General features: G+C 52.4%; 6 protein-coding genes across 6 annotated transcripts; 4 read left to right on the forward strand and 2 right to left on the reverse strand.

Moving 5' to 3' along the window:
• Positions 1–3,987: 3,987 nt before the first annotated feature.
• SMAC4_00704 (uncharacterized protein) lies at positions 3,988–6,593 on the reverse strand. The gene is made up of 2 exons (XM_003349768.2): positions 5,570–6,593; positions 3,988–5,504 (listed from the first exon to the last, which is right to left on the reverse strand). The coding sequence occupies exons 1-2, from the start codon at positions 5,885–5,887 to the stop codon at positions 4,494–4,496; spliced, it is 1,329 nt and encodes a 442-aa protein (XP_003349816.1). The 5' UTR covers positions 5,888–6,593; the 3' UTR covers positions 3,988–4,493.
• A 60-nt stretch (positions 6,594–6,653) lies between these two features.
• Positions 6,654–8,017, forward strand: SMAC4_00703 (uncharacterized protein). The gene is made up of 3 exons (XM_003349767.2): positions 6,654–6,936; positions 7,005–7,193; positions 7,261–8,017. Exons 2-3 carry the CDS (start codon positions 7,053–7,055, stop codon positions 7,345–7,347), a joined length of 228 nt encoding a protein of 75 aa, XP_003349815.1. The 5' UTR covers positions 6,654–6,936; positions 7,005–7,052; the 3' UTR covers positions 7,348–8,017.
• A 299-nt stretch (positions 8,018–8,316) lies between these two features.
• On the forward strand, positions 8,317–9,578 carry SMAC4_00702 (uncharacterized protein). Its single transcript, XM_003349766.2, has 2 exons — positions 8,317–8,504; positions 8,571–9,578. The coding sequence occupies exons 1-2, from the start codon at positions 8,431–8,433 to the stop codon at positions 9,343–9,345; spliced, it is 849 nt and encodes a 282-aa protein (XP_003349814.1). The 5' UTR covers positions 8,317–8,430; the 3' UTR covers positions 9,346–9,578.
• A 646-nt stretch (positions 9,579–10,224) lies between these two features.
• On the reverse strand, positions 10,225–11,514 carry SMAC4_00701 (uncharacterized protein; the record flags this gene model as incomplete). The annotated part of the gene is made up of 1 exon (XM_003349765.1): positions 10,225–11,514. The coding sequence occupies one exon, from the start codon at positions 11,512–11,514 to the stop codon at positions 10,225–10,227; it is 1,290 nt and encodes a 429-aa protein (XP_003349813.1).
• Positions 11,515–11,795: 281 nt separating this feature from the next.
• SMAC4_00700 (uncharacterized protein) lies at positions 11,796–13,950 on the forward strand. The gene is made up of 2 exons (XM_003349764.2): positions 11,796–12,486; positions 12,556–13,950. The coding sequence occupies exons 1-2, from the start codon at positions 12,328–12,330 to the stop codon at positions 13,396–13,398; spliced, it is 1,002 nt and encodes a 333-aa protein (XP_003349812.1). The 5' UTR covers positions 11,796–12,327; the 3' UTR covers positions 13,399–13,950.
• A 4,012-nt stretch (positions 13,951–17,962) lies between these two features.
• SMAC4_00699 (uncharacterized protein) lies at positions 17,963–22,788 on the forward strand (the record flags this gene model as incomplete). Its single annotated transcript, XM_066089477.1, has 2 exons — positions 17,963–18,213; positions 18,319–22,788. Exon 2 carries the CDS (start codon positions 18,352–18,354, stop codon positions 22,786–22,788), a length of 4,437 nt encoding a protein of 1,478 aa, XP_065947737.1. The 5' UTR covers positions 17,963–18,213; positions 18,319–18,351.
• Between the last annotated feature and the right edge of the window lie 248 nt (positions 22,789–23,036).

Raw genomic sequence — 23,036 nt, forward strand, 5'->3', positions numbered from 1 at the left:
CCGCTAAAATGGAGTCCTATTTGCAACCGTTGGGTGTCGTCACGATCCACGATCCAGATGTTTTTAATATCTGAAAAACTTAAATTCGATATGGCAAAGATACTGAAGGGCTCCTCGAGGACTCCTGCAGCAGTGTTTGGCATGGTCATCCGCCCTCTTATATCAGTCGATGACGGGGTGGTACCCGCCAGGTGCAGGCAGGTAGACGCGAGTGGCCCGGTACATGCTCCTGTATTGTCGTTATCAAAGCATGCAGGCGAGATGCTAACAAGAGAACACCGGGCATCCGGGTATTGAAGGAATCAGTTGCTCTTTCCTACGACGGGACGAAGACGATCCGGCTCCATCGAAGCGGCTGACCAAAGCATTATAAACTTCTGCCACTCCATTGCAAATCAGCTAGTGTATCGTATGGAGTGCCCGTTTAACGTTGAACAAGCAGGGGACAGGCTTCGTCCACCTCCCCCATGTCCCCAACTACCTCTAGCATCAAAGCGTTGTTATCACCGATACCTCCGAGCCACAAGCGACTTACGACACCCACAAAACTTATATGTCTTGGGGTCAACAACATTTGTGGCCATTCTCCTTTTTTTTTCTCTTTTTTTTGCTCATGTGAGAAGATAAAAGGAGAACAACGAACACGGAGATCACTGAAGAGGCAGGAAGGCAGGGGAGAAGAGATTCAGAGAAAAAAGAATGGGAAAGAAAATTGGAAAAGAAACATACATATCCAGACCAAGAAGGACGAAAAAGAGAAGAGGCATGTACACAAATGAGAAAAAGAAAATCCCCTAGATGCATGCGTGCTTCTACTCCTGAACCCCGGCCACGATATCAAGCGTCAACCAAAGAGATCACCGAATCAGAGTTGACCAACGAAATATCGAAACGTTGACACCTTCGTGGTGTATCAAGGGTCGAAGATGCTGGCCGTGAGCATTGACAGCGATATGCCAATTGAGCTAATGGGAATGAAGATTAAGCCCTATGTAAAAGAGGAGACGCTGGATCTTAGATCTGCCCTCTGTGCTCCGGGATGACTATATCTTTTTGACGTGAAAGGTGTGAACTGGTAGGTAATGCAGGTCTGGTAATGGACTGTCACAGTCGACCCCTTTCCCGTGGATCCTGTCGCTTTCATGTTTGTGAGTCGTCTTTTTGTTCCGAGGTTGTGTTCGTATCATCATCGACGGTGCCTAAAACTTCTTCTTTTTTTCTTGGCGATGCGTTGTGCGAGCGGTGACGAAGCACAGAGTTGATTTAGGGTGGAGTTTGGCTTTCCGAAATCTCATCGTGGGAATGAAGTTGACAATAAAGTATGGACATGTGTGATCGTGGGTTTCTGTTGAAGGTATGCTTCACAGCCCGGTACTCTGCTGGTCGGCATGCTGAAGAAAAATTTGCCGCACAACAGAATCAGATAATCTTGAGTTCCCTGACTTCAAAGATGTTGTACCATGCCTCTCTCGTCTTCTTGACAAGTTCCATGTCCAACGGCCTGTCCTTTAACCCGTCTGACTCTGGGCATTCATACATATATTTTGTAGCCGCCCAGGCCCTTTTGTATATGAATTCCAAATTGTCGACCCAACCTACGCGACGATATAATCCGTCTCCAGCCTCTTTGACTACCATCCCCTTCATTTCCGGATACGAGTCGGTTGGCATGCTCATTACTACCACTAATACCGGCTCGGGATCCTCCATAGTCCCGTCTGTCGTCTCTTCCATCCTTCCGTCAGGAAGATAGCTAGGCAAAAAGGGTCCATCGCGGTTTAAACGCGCGGGCAGGCTGTTTAGGGGAATATGGATGTGATTCCTGCGTATTATTCCCTGGAATTCATTTTCTTCTTCGGAATAGGTCGCGTTTCCCCAGATGATTTTGGCCCTGATGTGTAGACAACCGGACGAAACCGATCCAAACGGTGCCATTATGGGATCGGTAACCTGAACTCGACAATCGATGATTGTGAAGTCGACATCTTCGTCGACAGTGAGTTCGAAGAGGACTTCTCCCCTGACGGAAGCCCACGACCATGAGGGAGCAACATATTCCTTCGACGAATGGTACTTGACCCCGAATTTGTCAAAGTTGCACCACATGAGGGATTGTGGAAAGCTTGATCGCCAATGGCCAGCAAGGTAAGCGTCCGTTTGGTCAATATGTTTTGAGAGAACCTCGGCCATAGCGGAGATGGCATTCAAACGGTCAGCTGGGACCGTGAGATGCCGCCTGCTATATTGTTCCACAATATCCCTCCAGATGTCTTCCAGGGACCATTTTGCTGGGTCGCTGCTCACCCCCTTCCCCGCTTGCGTCTATCTTGCCGAGGACTTTTTTTTCTCCCAGCTCGGTTAAACCACGGCGCATATCAAATAGCTCTTTGAATCCCATTCGTCCTTCTAAGAACATTGCATGTGCGTAGCCTACTTCGCCCCCGTTGTCTGTGATTGTTGACTTGCATTCCCGACAGTGGTATATTGTCTGCAATCTGCCGTACTCAATGAAACGGGGTGGAAGCAAGAATTCTTGATATGTCCAACCACGCTTATGCAAGGGCTCTCGTAATTTAGTGCTTTCCCCTTCGAGGTGTAAGATGAAGCTGCCCTCATCTCCTTCCTTACTGCGGTAGGGTAGTCGGCAGAATGTATCTCTCAAAATCCGGGGATGAAGAAATCCGTCCATTGAAGAGTCGGCCTGGACGCAACGATCGCGATGATGGACTGGCTGTATATCTGGTGCATCTGCCCAATTTGCTCGACTTTATCCTGTCCATCGTCTTGGATAATACACAAGGCATCTACCCACAGGTACGCTATCCCGAGTGACTGGCAGACGAACACGGTGTCGGCAATAGTTTCAGGTAGGTCTTTGATGTGAAATCGTAGAGAACCTAGGCCTCCTCTCCACAACTCCTTAGTCAATGTTAGTGTTTGCCCCTAGCCCCATTTGTATGAGAGACTCGCATACGGAACTGCCTGGGTATTCTCTGTGATGACAACAAACGTCGAGCTGTTCTGAGGATCCCTTTGGCTGATAACGAGCAGTCGCTTGGGTCTATAAGATGGACCAGCAGTATGCCTGGTGTCACCATGTCCGCGAATACACGTGCATAGCCAGGCGCGGCCGTGATCTAGAGTGTGCTGGCGTGGGAAGAATGTGATAAGGGGATCAGTGATAACTGCGCCTGACTGAGCGGCATCGTCTGTATAAGATAGGGCATTGCCTGTATAAGACAGAGTATGTACTATTGTTAGCAACCGTACGTATTCCGAGATGCGGTTTTTTTTTTTTTTTGGTTCTCACGCACCTTCCTCGGCAAGAATGGAATAACCCCGCGGTATTGTCCAGGAGTAGCTTGGAGAGGCTGGCCTTGAGTTATGAATGGAAATTTGCAAGTTTGCTGTTCGAACCAGGCTCCCCTCATAAGATAGAGGACAGGATACAGGTAGAGGTACCAACTTGGCCACAAACATGGCACTAATACCATCACAAGAATATGACTCGGCGAAGGGTTGAAGGCATATTTATCTTCTCGAGCTTTCAAGGCTCGGTCCAGTTCTTTTGCGAGACTGCAGTCTTTCGCAGCCGGTGACCGAAGATCCTTTGGGGCAACATCAAACAAGATGATATTTGTTAGGTCCGTCCGCAGTTTTGAACGCACTTCTTCATATTCTTCGGGATGCGACACGTCAGGCCCCTCGACTCCCGCATGGAGAAGGAACCGGTCTAGCATCTGACGACGGGTCGCTGAGAGTCCCCCATTTTCTTCGCTGTGGTCTATCACGAACTGCTGACAGAAGGCACAGGAATGCGTCAATTCGTCCTGCTCAAGGCTCATAGCGAGAAGGCTGGTGTGAAATGAAGTTGGGGTAGTTGATGAACAGGTGTAGTGGAGGAAGAAGAGAAGAGCCGTAAGGTAAGTTTTCCTGTGGGGTCCCATGTCTTGTAATGTTCCATCGGAAGGAAGGACACTTAGGTTGGGCTCGAGTTGAAGCGAAGATGCCCAGCTATTTCTTGACGGTATGATCAATAATGTACGTACACCCCTGGAAGTTGAGACCGTGTGCATAGTTGCCCAAATGTTCCTCTTGCAGTCAACGAAGAAGAAAGAGCGTCTCGGCGTATGCGGGGACTAACGGATTACAATAAGATTGGATAACAACAACTATCAGGTTTACTTACAGCATCTATTCCTCCAGACTGAAACGCCCCTTTGCCTGTAAGCTATGTACCTGACCATGCGCCGAAGTTAAACCGTAAAGTTGACAGTTGATTAGAAAACGTATTGGCAAGATCCCGTCAAAGCACCCATCCCAAACTCCGCTATATGCCACTCCCAGAGCATCTGGCCTTGCTCTTATCGGCCTTGACGCCTTCTCGGTCTTGTTTATGATGGTAGACCAATTCTGTTACCGAACCATTCTTGCTGTTGTCTCATGGACATCACCGAGCCAACATCTGAATGTTAGTTCATCACTGCCTCGAACTAAGCCTGTGCCTGTCCCTCTGCGCCTGGGCCCTTGTCCTGCTTTCTTCCTCTCTCATGATCTCTAAGGCCTGAGCTAGCGGCACTCTCGCCAACCCTCACTTCGTCCTCCGGCACACCAACCGCGACGCTGCTGATTGCGCTGACTATTCTCGGTCGCTCCGTTCTTGCCGTAGAATCAGCATCTCTCGGCGCAGCAATGCTGACACCGCCGGTGGCAGCAGTACTAGCTGTAACACTAACGCTGGCAGTGGTACTAGTACTATCGCTCCGGGTCCGCGGTGCTAGTGAGCCTGCGCCGCCTTGGCTTGCGCGGCTAGCATCACTAGCCCGTCGCTCGCGGACCATGCGTTCCAACTCCCGGACTCGTCGTTTCAGCGCCTCATTCTCTCTCTTCACATTCTCAAGTTCGCCACGATAGAAGGCGGTCTCCTCAAAGCGAGGGGTTCCTGGCAAGATAGCCGGGGAATGCTCACTGGCTGGGACCGATCCGGAAGTTGCAGCCATTGAATGATATGCGCCGGACATACGATGGGCAAAATAGTTGACTGTGGAGGGATCACTGGGGTTCGACGAGGGCGTGAAACTATGCGTTGGAAGAGCGCCCGAGTAGTTGCCCATGAAGTGAGCCGAGGATGGCGAGCCTGCCTGACTCCGTCTGGAAGCAGCACTATTTTGCCTGCTTAAGCTGGTACCGCCTATGGGGAGAGGTTGGGTCGGACGGATCGGGGCAGGCGAAGAGATACCGGCCAGTGATGCTGAGACAGAACCGGCGTTGGCTGTGAGGCTGCGCGTGCTGGCGCTAGAAGATGTACGATGGTGCATGCTAACACGGTGATGGGACAGTCCTGGAGCACCGGATCCAACATACGCGTCGCCAATGGGTACCGACTCAGCACCTGAGGCGCTAGCTGAAGCCGAGGATGCGTTCGAGATTACCGATGCATTCGAGACAACGGATGCGTTCTGGGCAGCGCGGAGCATGCTGAGTTCGCGGCTGAGGCGGTTAACCTGCACCCACGCAAGAACCGTTAGCTACCGAGTATCGGAGTTATTGGAGGAAGGGTCAAACATACAACTGCCTCTTGTTCCTTCTCCAGTTGCAAATGCAGATCAGCGGCGGTAAGAGGACGAGGATGTCGTGTTGGTCCCAGACCACTATCAACGCCTGCGTTGTCTTTCATGGGGATGCTGGCAGGAAGGTAGTGAGGAGAAGGCAACGGAGGTGAGGATACAGCGTTGTTGACGGCGGGCTGGTTTGAAGGAAGGATGTTCAGAGCGGGCGAGTTGGGTACTGGAGGGGGGGCCATTTGCTGTGAAGCTGCTTCGGAGCCTGTTTGGCTTTGCGAAGCCGTTTGCGAGGATGCTGTTTGAGGAACTGTTTGCGAGGACATGATAATGCTAATCCGTATCGAGGAGGGGTTTAGAGCAGGATACGACACAGAGAGCCTGGATTTGAACAGACGGGATGGCGGATGGCGGATGGCGGATGGCGGATGGTGGGTATCGGCCAACAACTGAAGTGAACGCAATGAGTCTGATATCAAAGGGTAACCGGAACTGGTGTAAGTCGGATGGATCTCCAAAGTCTTATATTCTCAACCACTAGCACCCTTCTTCCGGCAACACCGAAGAAAACAAAATGAAGGGTATAGGCAGAGACAAAGCCTTTACCGCCTCAATAAGAATTCCAAAATTTGTTGATTTCGGATTTGGCACTGTTTGATGTTGCGAGATTGGGACTTGCGACTTGCGACGGCCTGGGCTCCAGCGTCAACCAGATAAAAGGGGCATGAAACAAGATACGCACGGGTCAATTTTTGAAAATTGGCAAAACCGCAAGATTGGTGGCTGTGGGATGGAGTGTCGGGCGACTGCTCTCGTAGTTTGTTTCGAGTTGATGAAGCGAACATGTAGGCGTGATCGTGACCGTGTTGTTGCAGTCAGTGGACGGTTGGTTGTTCAGTGGATCGCCGGAGCCGGTGAGCTTCAACGGCACCACCTCACCTGATGGAAATCATTGGTGGGGCAGTCACCCCTATGAAACAGCGGCCATGCCTGCCGAAGATGCGATGAACTGAGAGCTTCCCCGCCTTTTTGCCGGCCGGCAAGAGGCTCTGTTGCCTGGACCCACTCAGCTCCCAATGATGTAATGGCTCGCCAGTGCCAACAATGACGGAAGGAACATAGTGATTATCAATGACATGGGACGGACCTGCCGCAAAACCACAGCAGGATGGACAAAACGGCATCTCGATATGCGAGGTACCGGGAAAGGTACCGATTGCTGATGTCAAGAGCGGGGTTCTCTCGAATGGACGTGGCAGGTAAGTAGGGTACATATAAATCGTCTTCTTTCTTTTCCTCAGGAACCCGTGAAGTCTCTCACTGCATTAACACAACCTGTGAACTTTCCATCCAACAACCAACATCAACACAATACGTGAGTCTACTTTGTGTGGTTTGATCGAGCCAGTCCCTCGTAACGGGTTACTAACCGTTTAACAATAGCGTGTAAACACAACCTCTTTAACACAACTCCCCCAAAAACCATCCATCATGCCTTCCGAAGGACCTGAGCGCGGCCAGTCCCCCCCTCCCGAGCGCCAGACTGGCAAGCAGCAAAGCGCTGTTGCTGGTTCCGGTACCGGAGTCGACGACGCTTCCAACAAGGAACAGATCAACAAGTCTGGTCTCGAGGTACGACCCCGAGCCTTTTGACGTTTGTGCACAGCTCTCTCTCAGCTGTAACTAACATGGCTTCCAGAACCTCACATCCAACCCCAAGGGTCCCCTAGACGACGAGGTCGAGAGAAAGTTCGCCAAGACGAGCAAGCCTGAGGAGTCAAAGTAAAGAGCACATGGGAAGCTTAATGGGATACAATGATTCATGATTTGGCGTTGGGAATCTTTTCTTGGGATTGGGAAACCGATGCTGCCGCGAGAAGCGACGTAGCAGCTTGTTGAAGATTGGCCAATTGGTCGATTTGAACAACAACAAATAGAGCACGGATGATCCGATAATCAATTACTTGTTCTATGCACTTGTGCCCATCACGAACCTTGCTACAATCTCAAATTGCCCATGCTGACCTACGGTATTGTCGACATCGGCGTCGACGTTGTGGGGTGCAAGCTCCTATCATTTTGGCACCTGAGGTCCTGCCAGTGACGTTATGTCTTGGGGACATTGGGACGACGTAGGGATCATACGCTTCAATTAAGGCGCTGTGCTGTGGACATAGGATGCATCCACTTTGCCCGTGCTACAAACTACCTCCGTACCTAGAATGAAAGTCAGCAAAGACACTCCAAGAAGCCACCTTCACATACCATAACATAGCGATGTGCAATTTCATCCCAAACTGAACGGAGACGGAGGCAGCCTGCTCAAACACCGTCGTCACTTCCATCCTACAATCTCCAGCTGGAACTGGAGGAAGGGGACCCTTTGCCCCTGCTGTTTAACTTCCTGACGTGTCTTGGCATTGGAGCTTGGCACCTTCTGGCCCGCTCTGGCCCGCTACAAGCGACTTTCATGGTGTTCCCTTTCTTCGCACAGCCACCCTGGATGGCCCCTCGATCATGCGATGACGACATGCCTGGTCGTCGTGTACCCCTCCTTCCGCCCATGGCTTCTCCCACATTCTCCCTCGCTCCAGCCTGTGACATTCCCCAAGCTAGGTTTGTCGTGAACCAGTCAAGTCCATTGCCCTGTACTTTTTACACATTGGGCAAGCGTTGTCCATCATCTGACGAACCCTTTGTACATAAGACCACTCGGCATCGATCTCCTCCCAACTTTTGCTTCTGTTCTTGGCCCTACTTATAATCTCTCCCCATTGCCAACCAAACAAACAACATCAAACACTTTGACCATAACAGTTCTCAATACCCACCAAACCACACACACACACACGCATAAACAACTGCAACCATGTCTACAGTCTACGTCAAGAACATCGGTGCCAAGACCGAGGATAAGGACATCCGTGCCTTCTTCAGCTTCTGGTAAGCTTCGCATGCGACAGAAAGAAGGATGACATGAATACAAGCTAACAAATGAACCTGAATCAGCGGCAAGATCAGCTCCCTCGAAGTCACCACCGAAGGCGAGACCAAGTCCGCCTCCGTGACCTTCGAGAAGGAGACTGCTGCCCGCACTGCTCTTCTCCTCGACCACACCAAGCTCGGCGAGCAGGAGCTCTCGGTCACCTCTGCTTCCGGAGAGCACGCTGATTCCGGCGATGACGTCCACCACAAGTCCGACGCCGACCGCGACACCGACGAGATCACACAGGAGGAGAAGCCCCGCTCGCGCGTCCTTGCCGAGTACCTGGCCAACGGCTACCTCGTTGCCGACAGCGGCCTGAAGACTGCCATCGCCCTCGATGAGAAGCACGGCGTTTCTCAGCGCTTCCTGTCGACGATCCAGAACCTCGACCAGAAGTACCACGCTACCGACCGGGCCAAGACGGCCGACCAGAGCTACGGCATCACTGCGCGGGCTAACTCCCTGTTCAGCGGTCTCTCATCGTATTTTGAGAAGGCCCTGGAGGCTCCCGGCGCCAAGAAGATTGTCGAATTCTACAACACCGGCGCCAAGCAGGTGCAGGACATCCACAACGAGGCCAGGCGCCTGGCTGAGCTGAAGAAGGAGGAGGCCGGCGGCAGCTCATACAAGGCTGCTGGTCTCGACAAGGTCTTCGGTGCCGAGAAGGCCGGTCAGGAGGGCAAGCCCAACGACCAGGTGCCCGGCGGTGCCCCTTCTGATGCCGTTGCGACCGAGTCTAACCAGCAACCTATTGCTCATGGAGCGTACCCTGGAACTGCCGAGAAGATTCCCCAGTAAAAGGATGGCCCGAGGCGGAAGGGAGGAAAATGACCGGTTGATGACTCGCTTGTCGTATGTCTAGCTATGCCAGCAAGGTGTTGGCTTTCGGTGTGGCTGTTTTCATGACACTTTTATGACTGGCTTTGTGATTGGGGTTTTCATTGTTGGCGTTTCTTTAGTATTTAAATAAGTAATGAACGAACTTCTCAACATGCAAAGCTGTTGACAGGCATCATTGTCTTGACGCATAATGACGGTGAAAGCAATGTTTGAGCAAGAAGGATGATCCAACATCACAAGTGAATGCGCCTTGTACGTGGCGCTTGCTGATGCCCTCCCAAAAAAAATTTTAGTTTTTTTTTTTGTTTTTTTTTTAAAAAAAAAAAAACTTTGTTCTCCGACAACCGGCCGTATGAGACGTCGCCGTCATACTTAAAACATTGTCGACCAACAGTGGGGCTAAAGGAATTTGGCATTACGTCGATTAGTCCCGTCCAGACATTTACCGCGATACGTTCATAGAGGTTACGCATGAAGTCAACTCAACTACATTGTTGTCTGACTTCAATTCTCCACAGAGTAACTGCTTGGAGCACAGTACGCGATAACACCGGTGCCATCCGGAGCCTCCCGTATTAGCCTGTCCGTCCTGTTTTCCAGTGTGCTGTTGTCCAATCGATGAGGTATGCCCTGTAAGCCATGTGGTCGGTCGGTCGGTCGGTCGGTCGGGAGCCGAGATGCTCCATGCTCTCTAAATCCGCCCGAGACGCCCATTATCCTCCATCATACCCCGCTGTTCTTTTTGAGTGACTCTGTCCCATGGCTCCTTCTCTCGCCCACATGGTAGAGGTATCTTTGACTCGATCCGTCGTGGTGGTGGTTCCCATCTGCCGTAGACTACCGAAACCACCAATTCACACTCCCATTAATCCCCCCTTCCTCGCCGCCCTCCTCGCTTTTAACACTATGCCACCACCCAAGCGGCATAAACAACATGTCCCCCGCCCGCACCGTCACCTCGTACATCATCTCATCAGCATAACCCTGCCCCAGCCCTTGCTGCTCCTGCTCCTGGCCCTGTCCCTTCGTCCCGCCGTCAGGACCGCCAGGACCAGTTCTTCCAGTTCTTCCAGTACCACCCCAAACAGCCCTCTCCAAAACCCTCCTCTGCTCACCCTTCATCATCTCATCCCCCCTCATCCTCGGGTTCCCAGCCGCCAGCAACGAAGCCATGACCCCCCGAAACAGCGCCTCGCCCCTCTTGGGCGGCATCAGCCGAAGCGTCTTCGTCCCGCATAGCTGGCAGAATAGGTTCGGGTTCGGGTCTCGATGCCACGGCGTGTAGGTCGGCTGTAAACCGAGCCAGATGCTGGAGGAGTAGATGTCGCCTTTGCCGGCGTGGGACACCAGAAGAGGGGTGGGGAGGTCGGATTGCAGGGGAGAAGGGATGTGGGAGAGAGGGGCTTGGGCTATGTAGAGGTTTGTTAGGGGTTTACGATCATGGGAAGGTGCGGTGGAGTTGAAAGGGGGAGAGGGGGAGGAGAGGGAGGAGTTGTATTGGTGGGCGAGGAGGATGAGGTGCAGGGGGAGATCCAGGATTAGGAACTCGGACTCTGGTGATGGGGAAGAGGGGTGGTGGGAGATGTAGGTTTTTAGGAGGTGGGCTAGGACAAGACGGGATTGGGAGTCTGAGTCGGAGTAGGAGTCGGGGTTTAAGTCGCTGGATGTCGCTGTTGAGGAGGACTCAAGCCAGGATATGAAATCCAAGACCTGGGCTGAGTTTGGGTTGGAGAGTTCATAGGGGAGAATGGTAGACCGGAAGTTGTCCAGGTAAGGAGTTAAGGAGGCCTTTCCCGAGGTCGAAGAGGTGGTGAACCATTTAGTTAGGGCGGGTAAAGTTGGCGACGTCGAAGAAGTGCTGGTTTCGGTATCGGCGGTATCATTTTGCTGGTCAGTAAAGAGTATCGAGCTTGGTCGTATGAGAAGAGGCTTTTGAGCATGAAATGCATCTCTTCTAAAGTCCTCTATGCTAACTGGCGCAACCGCCTCTACGACTGTTTTGAGACCCCTCCTGGCATGACGATGGTTGGTGAAGATGAAGGCCGGTTGCCAAAGGTGCCTCGCCGACCGTGACTCAAACAGCCGTGTTGGCCTTGAACTGGGGAGTGGCTTTCCTCCAAGAAACATTACAAGTAAACAGAGAAGAAAGACATGACAGAAAACCAACCAGGTCACATTCGCAAGTGGAAGTTCTCCCAGTTGATCGACCGATGAGACGGACAGAGAAGGTACGTACCTTTCTCGAACATCACCAAGTGGGCCCTTTGATAAGATAAGCGGCTAGGTTCAGACGCACCCGGCTGCGCGCGCATGTGGCAGGCGAGGCAGGGTTATGTGAGAAGGCGGAAAATTCAGGCATCCCACTACGTATGGGGCTTGGCGCGGGGCTGCTCCCTGCGGCAAGGGTTGAAAGAGGAGAATTGGGAGGGCCCAGACTGGAAAGACGGGAGGCCGCACAGACCAGGCGCCCACCAGTGGGCTTCCCTGTAGCACGAAATGAGGGCGGGCTTCAACTCGAGCAACCCAAAAGGCAAGTGGACGACAAGGAAGAAACACAGCCATCGAGTCGACAGCCTCCGTTAGCGCAAACTCCGACAAGGCAGCACAGAAACCACCAACCACCTCCCTCGCTGCAACACCAAGACAATCATTGAAAGCGCCTAGCAGATCTGTCTGTCCTTTTGTCCATCTGTTTGCGCCATCCTATGCGCTCGGTCATGTTTACGCAATAAAGAATTGAAACCCCCCCTCCCCCCATCCAGCATCGCAGAGAGCGTCGGCCCCAAAACGGACACGAGCTACACCAAAATCGCCTCGCGCCTTTCGAATCGCACTCATCAGATAACGCCCGATAGAGGTACCAGCAGCCTCATCGAACCCATACTCCGGCACCAAACACTCGAATCTTTTTCGTGGCCGCTTCCATATCCCAATTCCACCATGTCGAGCTCGTCGGGCGTGCCAGAGTCTTGGATCGCATCCTTCTGCTCCCTACTGGGACACGAGTATTTTGCCGAAGTGTCGGAGGAATTCATCGAAGATGACTTCAACCTTACCGGCCTACAGACCCAGGTCGCCATGTACAAGGAGGCTCTCGAGGTATGCCTATTCTGGAACCTTCTTGTCCGACTTCGGCACAGCTAACCATTGCGGTTTCCACCTGACTAGATGATCCTTGATGTCGAGCCCGAGGACGATGATGACGAGGAGGAGGAAGACGAGGAGGATGAGGAAGACATGTCCGGTGGCGACGGGATTAACAAGCCCCATGGCGAAAGGAGACACCACAGCCGCATCGCGAGCGACCTCTCTGTGATCGAGTCCTCGGCCGAGATGCTGTACGGCCTGATCCATCAGCGTTTCATTTGCTCGCGCGCCGGCATCCAGCAAATGTCGGAAAAATACGAGCTAGGCCACTTCGGCATCTGCCCGCGCACAAACTGCAACCAGACCCGGACGCTGCCCGTCGGCCTCTCCGACACACCCGGCGAAGACACGGTCAAGCTGTTCTGCCCGTCGTGCCTGGACGTCTACGTGCCACCAAACAGCCGCTTCCAGACGGTCGACGGCGCCTTCTTCGGCCGCACCTTTGGCGCGCTCTTCCTCATGACCTTCCCCGAATACGACCTGACCAAGACGGGCGCCGAGAGCGTCAGCAACCTCACAAGATCCGGCTCTGACGACACCACCGTCATCAACGGCATGTACGCGCGCAACATAGCCCCGGGGCTGGGCCGGGGCAAGATCTACCACCCCAAGATCTACGGTTTCAAGGTGTCGGAGGTGGCGCGCTCTGGGCCGCGCATGCAGTGGTTGCGCAGCAAGCCTGACGACCTGAGTGTGCTGGACGAGGCTCGTCGCTATGCGGAACAACAAGGGTCGGATGACGAGGACGAGACCATGGGGGTGAGCAGCAGGACAGCGTCAAGGCGGCGGGGGCCCCCTAGGAGGCAAAAGCAGAATGGGAGTCCGATGGCGGTCGAACAGAATGGGGGTGAGTCGGAGCTTTGAGGATTGGGGTTAGGTTGGAAGAATGGGACTTGGGTTTGGCTGAATATGGAAAAGGAGGAACGGGTTTTGTAGGTATGGAGTAAGGGATTGTGTGCGCAAGCAACTGGACAACGGGCTGTCAATCACATTTTTTTTGTCACGTCTCCCTCTAAACCTGGCATTGATTGGTGGTATCATACCCAACTTTATGCTGGCATTTTCTCCCCCCTTCTGATTCTCTCTAAGTCATGTTGGTTGGTCATGAGGACGGATGGACGGGTTTAGGAATCGGTTACTATCCCTAGCTTGCAAGAGCGGTTCTTTTGGTTGGGTTGGGGCTGTTTTTATATCAAGGTTGACTTTTTTTTTTTTTTCCTTTTTTTCCAGAGCGGACTCGGGACGTGGTACGCATCATTTCCAATGATCATTGCATGCCGATTATAGAGAAAGACAGGAGGGGCACAATATTGGTTGTTTCCTCACATGGTATACCAGTCAGTTCATAACGCAATTTTTTACATCCTTCATCTTCATCTTCTCACCTCACTAATACACGGACACGGACAGCATGAAATTCTCCTACTTAGTGAGTTCCCAAGCAGCTTGTTGTGGCGGTCTTTAGGTCCATCACAATCTAGCCAGGGGCATGAGAAAAAACCACCCATGCAGAAACGACCAGCACCTTACCTGCTTTATATTTGGGGCACTCCCGCCAATATCTCGTCCCACCTCTATCGGCCGTTGGATTGGCATTTCACTCGTTTCTTTAATGACCTCGGATTGTGATTGCGTCTTGGATTGCGCCTTCACAGATGATCCGGAAGCCATTGAGGCGGATCATTACCAATGTCTTGTAAACACCAGATACTTTGGTTCGACATCGTCAGGTTTTGGAGAGCAATTTCTTGGTGTATTATTAAAACATCAAGCCCGAGGTTAGTAAGGCCAGCAAAAGTTGCCCTTGAGTCAAATGCTCATACATTTCCAGAAATTTGATAAACCTACCGTTCGTATGCGACACCGACGGTATGGCCTGACCTAATCGGCTTGTATTCCACCTCCACCCTCTGTCCCTTCAGCAAGCATGTGAGAATCAAAAGCGAGAAAGAACCGAGGGAAAAGAACCGCGTTGTTCAACATAGAAACATATCTTGAACTGGCCAGAACCTTCGAAATCGGGAAAGTGCTTAACTCTTCGACCAATGTGTTAAGGGTAGGTACGTGAGAGGCAGAGTTCACGTCCCTTACCCATTCATATTCGGGCCCGGCTCCCGTACCGGTGGTTTGTTGGTGGTTCGTCACGGTACTGTATCAAAGGGGTTGTTTATGCCAGGTGTGAGTGAGTGAGTGACTTAACGCTCCAACTTTGTGACCAAACCGCCCATACCTCTATCACGATGACAGCTGGAAGACACCGACTGCACGATTCCGTACACATGGAAAAATAATTGCACAAGGCACAATCACAAACCAAACCTTAAACTTGTCTGACTACAACCTCGTATTTGAGGGTTACATGCCCAGGGCATGCTTCAACACCTGGTGCTTCGTCGACTGAAGTTATGTCGTGGACTCGTGGTCCCGATAAACATCGGCGGGCCCGTCAACTCCATTCCGTTCCGGAGGGACGGTCGGCAGAAACCCCACCCTATTCCCCGCCTCCGTGCGGGGCCGTAAGGGGCCGTAAAAGACCCGCAAAAAGTCGGAGCTTATCAGCCGCCGGCCCACCGGGTCGTTCCGAGTGGGGGGCCGAAACGGAACCACTGGATCTCCACGATTCCATGAAACACGAAGCGATAACGGGTGGACGATAGGCTGGCTGCCGTCACTACTTCATCAACTATGGGTGTGCAGTGCGTGCATGAATGACGGGTTCGGTGTTACAAAAGGCTGGCTGGCTGGCTGGCTGGCTGGGGCGCCTCCCTTCCCTTCCCGAACGGTAACGGCAATCGTCGCGAAATTGCATGCTCCTCTTCTGTTGCGACATAAGAATAGTACAGTGCAAAGTTGTTACATACTTACCTTTTCGCTGAAGGCAGGAAGGAGGGGGTTTAATTATTTTGGGATAATGCTCTCTTGCTGGTTGTGGATTTGATGGAGAGATGGCTGGCCGGTATAGCAGGCAGGCTTCGTTGACTGAAGCAACATGATTTGATATACGGTGAGAGCTCGAGATCTTCACGTCTCAAGTCTTGATATCGATTTCACTTGCTTGACCGCAACCGCCATGACCCCCAGCCCCATGCACACGCATAGTACGATACCGGCGCTAAGTAGAAGATGGACGAGAACTTGGAGATAAGAGAAGAGAGGCCTGGGGAGAAAAAAAAAAAAAAAAAGACGGTCAAAACTGAGTGAACCAAAGCAACTCCGATCCATTTCGTATTTGTAATCCAGGAGGAACAAACAAATATCAATACCGGTCACGGCAGGACCATTTAAGGCAGAACTTCGGATAACGACATTTAACCATTGAGAAGCCAAGACAGGGACACAAAGTTGGGTGTCTCCACAGGGGGGGGACTAGGCCCGCTGATCCTATCCCCAGCTCGCAGTTGGATTTCACATCTGGGAGTGAAAAGAAAAGAAAAAAATTGGACGGGAAAAAGAGAACCAGAGTAGGGTGTGAACAAACCTTATTCGAATGGTTGGAGAAATGAATATTGTGCGCGTGGGAGGTAGCGCATGATATCGACGGTTGAACTCTGGATTAAAGAGGTTGAATATGCCATGATAAATGCGGGCGGGAGGTACGTGTGAGTGACACAGAAATGGAAGCAAGTAGTGCAGAGGTAGGCAAGACGAAGGCCGCTGCGCGTGCCGTCCTGTACATATAATGCACGTAATGTACTATATCTTGGTCAATTAAAGATGGCTGTTGAGATGCATGAGGATGTGTAGCATGGCCGACGTGTGTGAGTGAGGAGCCGCTCCAGTCAAAGATCTCTTTTTGTGGGCGGGGTTCGTTCAAATTGGGCCACACGATCATGATGGGCGGGTGCGGGTATGTAGAGGATATCATAATGATTCATTGTGGTGTAGAATTATTCAGCAGGGGGAGCTGGGGCCTGGGAGGGGACACGATACCTTACGGTCAAGCAAGCAAAAGAAAAAGAAGGTGGGAAAGAGCGGTCATTTGAGTCACTCGCCGACGACTTGGACTTGCACTTTGTCACCCCTTGCGTCTTCCGGGTTTTCACTCCTTCGAGTTTGCCCATCATTGAGCTTCCAGAGCAACAGACATTCCTGATAATAGGTGACCATTGCTGGAACCTTCACTTTTGGACGGCCGGGAGACGAGTGTCTGGAAATGGTATCACTCTGGACACGAGAGAAGCACATGGTGGTGTTTCGGGACCACCACCGTTCAAAGGAAGGATCCCATGTGATATTGGCCAATGGCATGTCATGTTTGCGACCCCGTCCCCCACATCCGACAGTGGGAAAAGGCGTCGGGGAACGGCCCCCTCTTTTCCGCTGTGCTGTTTGTCGCCCACCAGACAACTGCAGTGCAATGTGCTGTGTAGCGCGATAGGGTACGTTCCTAGCTTACTGCAATTCGGTCCTCAGCCTCCCAGAACGGCAATTCCATATCTTGGCGCTTAATTGGAACCTTTTGTTTCCGGCTTCATTTCCATTCTTTTTGTTGTCTATCCGTCGTCAATTCTCCCCGGAGTCCCCCCGTCTTTTCAAAAAGGTTGACGAGATCCCCATCGTCTCCACGCTGATACGAGGAGCTAGGCAATGGGAAAGTACCATACACGATATGTACTGTACCTGAAGGAAAAGGCTCCGGATGTTTACACTGGTTGACTAGAGAAAGGCGGTGGTGATATGCCGAGATTCCATCAGACCAACCAGCTCCTACGCTTGACATGGATTAGGTTTCATCGAATCCTCTTTTTATCGGTGAAAGAATCAGAGTTTGCAGCTGGAAGATTTGGAGTGCTCCTCCCATTTGTAATCGCAGTAGTTGTCGGAGATGTACCTGCCCCAACTAGTGTGAGTTGGTGGAGCCTCCGATGAGAGGGTCGGGTCGGGAATGGACGACAAAGACGGGAGGCGTTGATCCGTTGATCCAACCGATTTGATATCGAACATTTCAATCATCCTCACACAGATTTTCACAGACAGAGAGGAAACATCCAGTCCTCGCCATCGTCACCTTGTCCCGTCACAAAAGAACGAAGGAGGAAAAATGGAATACCATAATTAAAGAACACGGGCTACGACGACTTTACGTATTTCCGCAGAATGTCCCCTTGGCTTGCATCTGGTTCGGCTGGTACCTGACCAAGTCGACGTCGATTGGATCTCCCCGTCGCCAAGAAGCGCCGATGACACTGCAATCCCCCTTTGCCCCCCAAGCTCCCCCGGCCCTCCGTTGGTTTGTCACCAGCAAAGAAATATAGGATGCCGAACTAACACAGTAGCAGAAAAAAACCCTTGCCCGTTACATGGGCGACATGGTGCCGGATGTGCCATTGCAGACCAAAAGGGTCTAGCCGGTCCATGGCAGGTCCGAAGCAACTCGATAGAACACTTTTGGCCCAAAAGACCTTTTCCAAATTTATTCCTTTGCTTCCCCCCCTTCTCCCGTTGCCGGGAATCAGTTCCTGCTCTTCTCTGCATCACTTTGTCATCGTCCTGACAGGCGAAGAGTGTGGCACATAGCCCTTCCAGCCCATACCTTGATCGACCAACCTCCTGTGGTTGCGCTCGTTTGGTTTGGACCAAAGGCTTTCCATCCCTTCTCATCAATATTTTCCTACTGCCTTGAGCTTTCAACCCTTAATTCTCATCATCCACCTAGTGTAATCTTCATCATCGAGAACAGTGAGTGACCTTCCCTTACCCTTTCCAGTCAAGGGGAAATCCGAAGCTGTAACAATCAAAGGTCCTCGCTTCATTACAAGAATAACTGATTCTTCTACGCAACAGTTATATCCGAATTGTCCTTTTCCAACAGTCCAGATGGACTCAAACACAGCTGGGCGGAGGCCCAGCATCGAAGGGCCCAACCCAACCGAACCGCCATCCACAAGTGCCTCCTCAAGGACTCAGGATATCGAGGAGCTTCGTGAAGAGGCTCGCCGCAACAACCCCAATGGCCTCAGCCGCGCCATCTCCGGCATCTCTGTCGAACAGGCTGAGCATGACTTCCGCGAGCTGCGAAGGGAGTTGTCTCGCGCGAGTCGCACTCAGAGCCATACCAACAAGTCACACCACGGAGACGCCGAGAAGGGACAGATGCATACCGAAACCTCATCCGAGAGTGCGCCTGAGCAATTCGACCTCGAGGCTGCGCTACGTGGCGATCTGGAGGCAGAGAGGGAAGCCGGCATCCGCCCCAAGCATATCGGTGTCTACTGGGACGACTTGACTGTGAAGGGTATTGCTAGTAGCACTAACTTTGTCAAGACGTTCCCCAACGCCTTTATCGACTTCTTCGATGTCGTCAGTCCTGTGGTCAACATGTTGGGTCTTGGCAAGAAGATGCCCGAGGCCACCTTGCTGCATAACTTCAGAGGTGTTTGCAAGCCTGGCGAGATGGTTCTTGTTCTTGGAAAGCCCGGCTCCGGATGTACCACGTTCCTCAAGAACATTGTCAACCAGCGCGATGGATACACGTCTGTTACTGGTGATGTCAAGTATGGAGCCTTCAGTTCTGAAGAGTTTCTTCAGTATCGTGGCGAGGCTGTCTACAACATGGAAGAGGATATGCACCATCCCACTCTTACTGTTGAGCAGACTCTTGCCTTCGCTCTTGACGTCAAGATCCCCGGCAAGCTGCCCGCTGGTATTTCCAAGCAGGATTTCAAGGAAAAGGTCATCACAATGCTTCTCAAGATGTTCAACATCGAGCACACTCGCCACACCATTGTCGGTAACCCCTTCGTACGTGGTGTCTCTGGTGGTGAAAGAAAGCGAGTTTCCATCGCTGAAATGCTCATCACCAACGCTTGTGTTTTGTCTTGGGACAATAGTACCCGTGGTTTGGATGCTTCGACCGCTCTCGACTTCGCCAAGGCGCTCCGTATCCAGACGGATCTGTACAAGACGACCACCTTCGTTTCGCTCTACCAGGCTTCGGAAAACATCTACAAGCTCTTCGATAAGGTCTTGGTTATTGATGAGGGACGTCAAGTCTACTTCGGCTCTACTTCGGAAGCCAGGGGTTACTTTGAGAGTCTGGGCTTCGCTCCGCGTCCTCGACAGACCACACCCGATTACGTTACTGGCTGTACCGACGACTTCGAGCGCGAGTACCAAGAGGGCCGTTCGCCGGAGAACGCACCACACAGTCCGGAAACACTGGAGGCGGCGTTCAACGAATCCAAGTTTGCTCGGGAACTGGAGCGTGAGATGGCGGATTACAAGCAGTCACTCGTTGAGGAGAAGGATAAGTACGAGGATTTCCAGGTCGCCGTTAAGGAACAGAAGCGAAAGGGCGCTGGCAAGAAGTCGGCTTACTCCGTTGGATTCCATCAACAGGTCTGGGCTTTGATGAAGCGCCAGTTCGTTCTCAAGATGCAAGATCGCCTTGCCCTCGGCCTCTCGTGGCTGAGGAGTATCGTGATTGCCATCGTTCTCGGTACCCTCTATCTCAACCTCGGTAAAACCTCCGCCAGTGCGTTCAGCAAGGGTGGTCTCATGTTCATCTCTCTGCTGTTCAACGCTTTTCAGGCCTTCTCAGAGTTGGCAGGAACTATGCTTGGACGAGGTGTTGTCGAACGCCACAGGCGTTATGCATTCCATCGTCCTTCAGCTCTTTGGCTCGCTCAAATCTTCGTCGATCAGGTCTTCTCTGCGTCCCAGATCCTGTTGTTCTCCATCATTGTCTACTTCATGACGAACCTGGTCCGCACTGCTGGCGCCTTCTTCATCTTCTATCTCATGGTTCTGTCCGGCAACATTGGCATGACTCTCTTTTTCCGTATCATCGGATGCGTGAGTCCCGATTTCGACTATGCCATCAAGTTTGCGGTCGTCACTATCACCTTCTTCATCACCACATCTGGCTATCTGATCCAGTATCAGTCAGAACAGGTTTGGCTGAGGTGGATCTACTGGGTCAATATTCTGGGTTTATCGTTCAGCTCGATGATGGAGAATGAGTTTTCCAGGATTGATATGACTTGTACCGACGACTCTTTGGTTCCTGCTGGTCCCGAGTACACCGACATCAACCACCAGGTCTGCACGCTTCCCGGTTCGACGCCCGGCACCAAGTTCATCTCCGGCAAGGATTACATCTCGCAAGGCTTCTCCTACAACGCCAGCGATCTGTGGAGAAACTGGGGAATTGTCATGGCACTGATCATCTTCTTCCTTATCATGAACGTCGTTCTAGGCGAGATCATGGACTTCAGCGGCGGAGGCAGTCTTGCCAAGGTCTTCCAGCGGCCCAACGCAGAGCGTAAGAAACTCAACGCGGCACTGAAAGAGAAGCGCGATGCCCGACGCAAGGCCCGGAAGGAGCACGAAGGTTCGGACCTTAAGATCAACTCGGAGAGCATTCTTACCTGGGAGAACCTTACCTACGACGTCCCTGTGCCCGGTGGCACTCGCCGCCTTCTCAACGATGTCTTCGGATACGTCAAGCCAGGCCAGCTCACTGCCCTTATGGGCGCTTCGGGAGCCGGTAAGACTACCCTTTTGGATGTCCTTGCTGCGAGAAAGAACATCGGCGTTATTGGTGGCGATATTCTCGTTGATGGCATCAAGCCCGGTAAGGAATTCCAGCGCAGCACATCTTATGCCGAACAGCTCGATGTACATGACCCATCGCAGACCGTTCGCGAAGCCCTTCGGTTCTCGGCCGACCTTCGCCAGCCTTTCGACACCCCCCGGGAGGAGAAGTATGCCTACGTTGAGGAGATCATCTCCCTCTTGGAAATGGAGACCTTTGCCGACGCCATTGTGGGCTCCCCCGAGGCTGGTTTGACCGTCGAACAACGAAAGCGAGTCACGATTGGTGTTGAGCTTGCCGCCCGCCCTCAACTGCTCCTGTTCCTGGATGAGCCTACCTCAGGCCTTGATAGCCAGAGCGCCTTCAATATCGTCCGTTTCCTGAAGAAACTTGCCGCCGCTGGCCAAGCCATTCTCTGCACCATCCACCAGCCCAACGCTGCCCTATTCGAGAACTTCGACCGTCTGCTTCTCCTCAAGTCCGGCGGCCGCTGCGTCTACTTCGGTGACATCGGCAACGATGCCTGCGTGTTGAGCGACTACCTCAGACGTCATGGTGCCGAGCCCAAGGCGACCGATAACGTTGCCGAGTTCATGCTCGAAGCTATCGGCGCCGGCTCTTCTCCCCGTATCGGTAACCGTGACTGGGCCGATATCTGGGCCGACTCGCCTGAGCTCGCCAATGTCAAGGACACCATCCTGCAGATGAAGGAAGCCCGCAAGAGCGCAGGCGAGCAAGTCAACCACGACCTGGAGCGCGAGTACGCTTCTCCCCTTTGGCACCAGCTCAAGGTCGTCACGCACCGTACCAACCTCGCCCTGTGGCGCTCGCCCAATTACCTCTTCACCCGCGTCTTCTCCCATGCCGTGATCGCGCTCATCACCGGCTTGACCTTCCTCAACCTTGACTTGTCTCGCGAATCGCTCCAGTACAAGGTGTTCGTCTGCTTCCAGGTCACCGTCCTCCCCGCCATCGTCATCTCTCAGGTCGAAGTCATGTACCACATCAAGCGCACCATCTTCTTCCGCGAGCAGTCGTCCAAGATGTACAACTCCTTCACGTTTGCGGCGTCGATGGTCATTGCCGAGATGCCCTACAACATCCTCTGCGCCGTCATCTTCTTCGTGTTTGTGTACTACATGCCCGGCCTGTCTCACGAATCTTCCCGCGCGGGCTACCAGTTCTTCATGGTGCTCATCACCGAGGTCTTCTCCGTCACCATGGCGCAGTGCCTGTCCGCTCTCACCCCGACCGTCTTCATCTCCTCGCAGTTCGACCCCTTCATCATGATCACCTTCGCCCTCTTCTGCGGCGTCACCATCCCGGCCCCGCAGATGCCCAAGTTCTGGCGCAAGTGGCTGTACGAGCTCAACCCTTTTACTCGCCTCATCAGCGGCATGGTGGTCACCGAACTCCACGAATTACCCGTCATCTGCAAGGATTACGAACTCCAGAGCTTTTCTGCTCCGGACGGACAATCCTGCGGCGACTACATGGAACCCTTCTTCAGCAGAGGAGGCGCGGGATACTTGGTCAACAACGCGACCAGCGCGTGCCAGTATTGCGCGTATAAAGTGGGTGATCAGTTTTACGAGCCGCTGGGCATCACCTTCAATAACAGGTGGAGGGACTTGGGCATTTTCTTGGCTTTTATTGGCAGTAACTTGATTATTTTGTTTGTGGCGGTAAGTTTTTTTTGTTCCCACTCTGGTTTCTAACCTCAAGGTGTATGTGCCAAGGAGCATGTTGCTGACTGGTTTATCTTCACAGAGCCGATACCTCAACTTTAACAGGCGTTAAGCCACCTCGCCCTGGGCTTGCCAGATGGTGATCGGGTCTACGGACACACAAGCGGCCAGAACTGCGCAAGCATCTCAACCTTGGATGCCAACAGCCTTCTGTTACTCTCAACGGAAAAGCGTTTCTCGTACTTCTCAAACAACCTGCACTGCATTATACCCCTTTC

This window comes from Sordaria macrospora, chromosome 7, assembly GCF_033870435.1.
Source record: "Sordaria macrospora chromosome 7, complete sequence".
Taxonomy (NCBI): domain Eukaryota; kingdom Fungi; phylum Ascomycota; class Sordariomycetes; order Sordariales; family Sordariaceae; genus Sordaria; species Sordaria macrospora.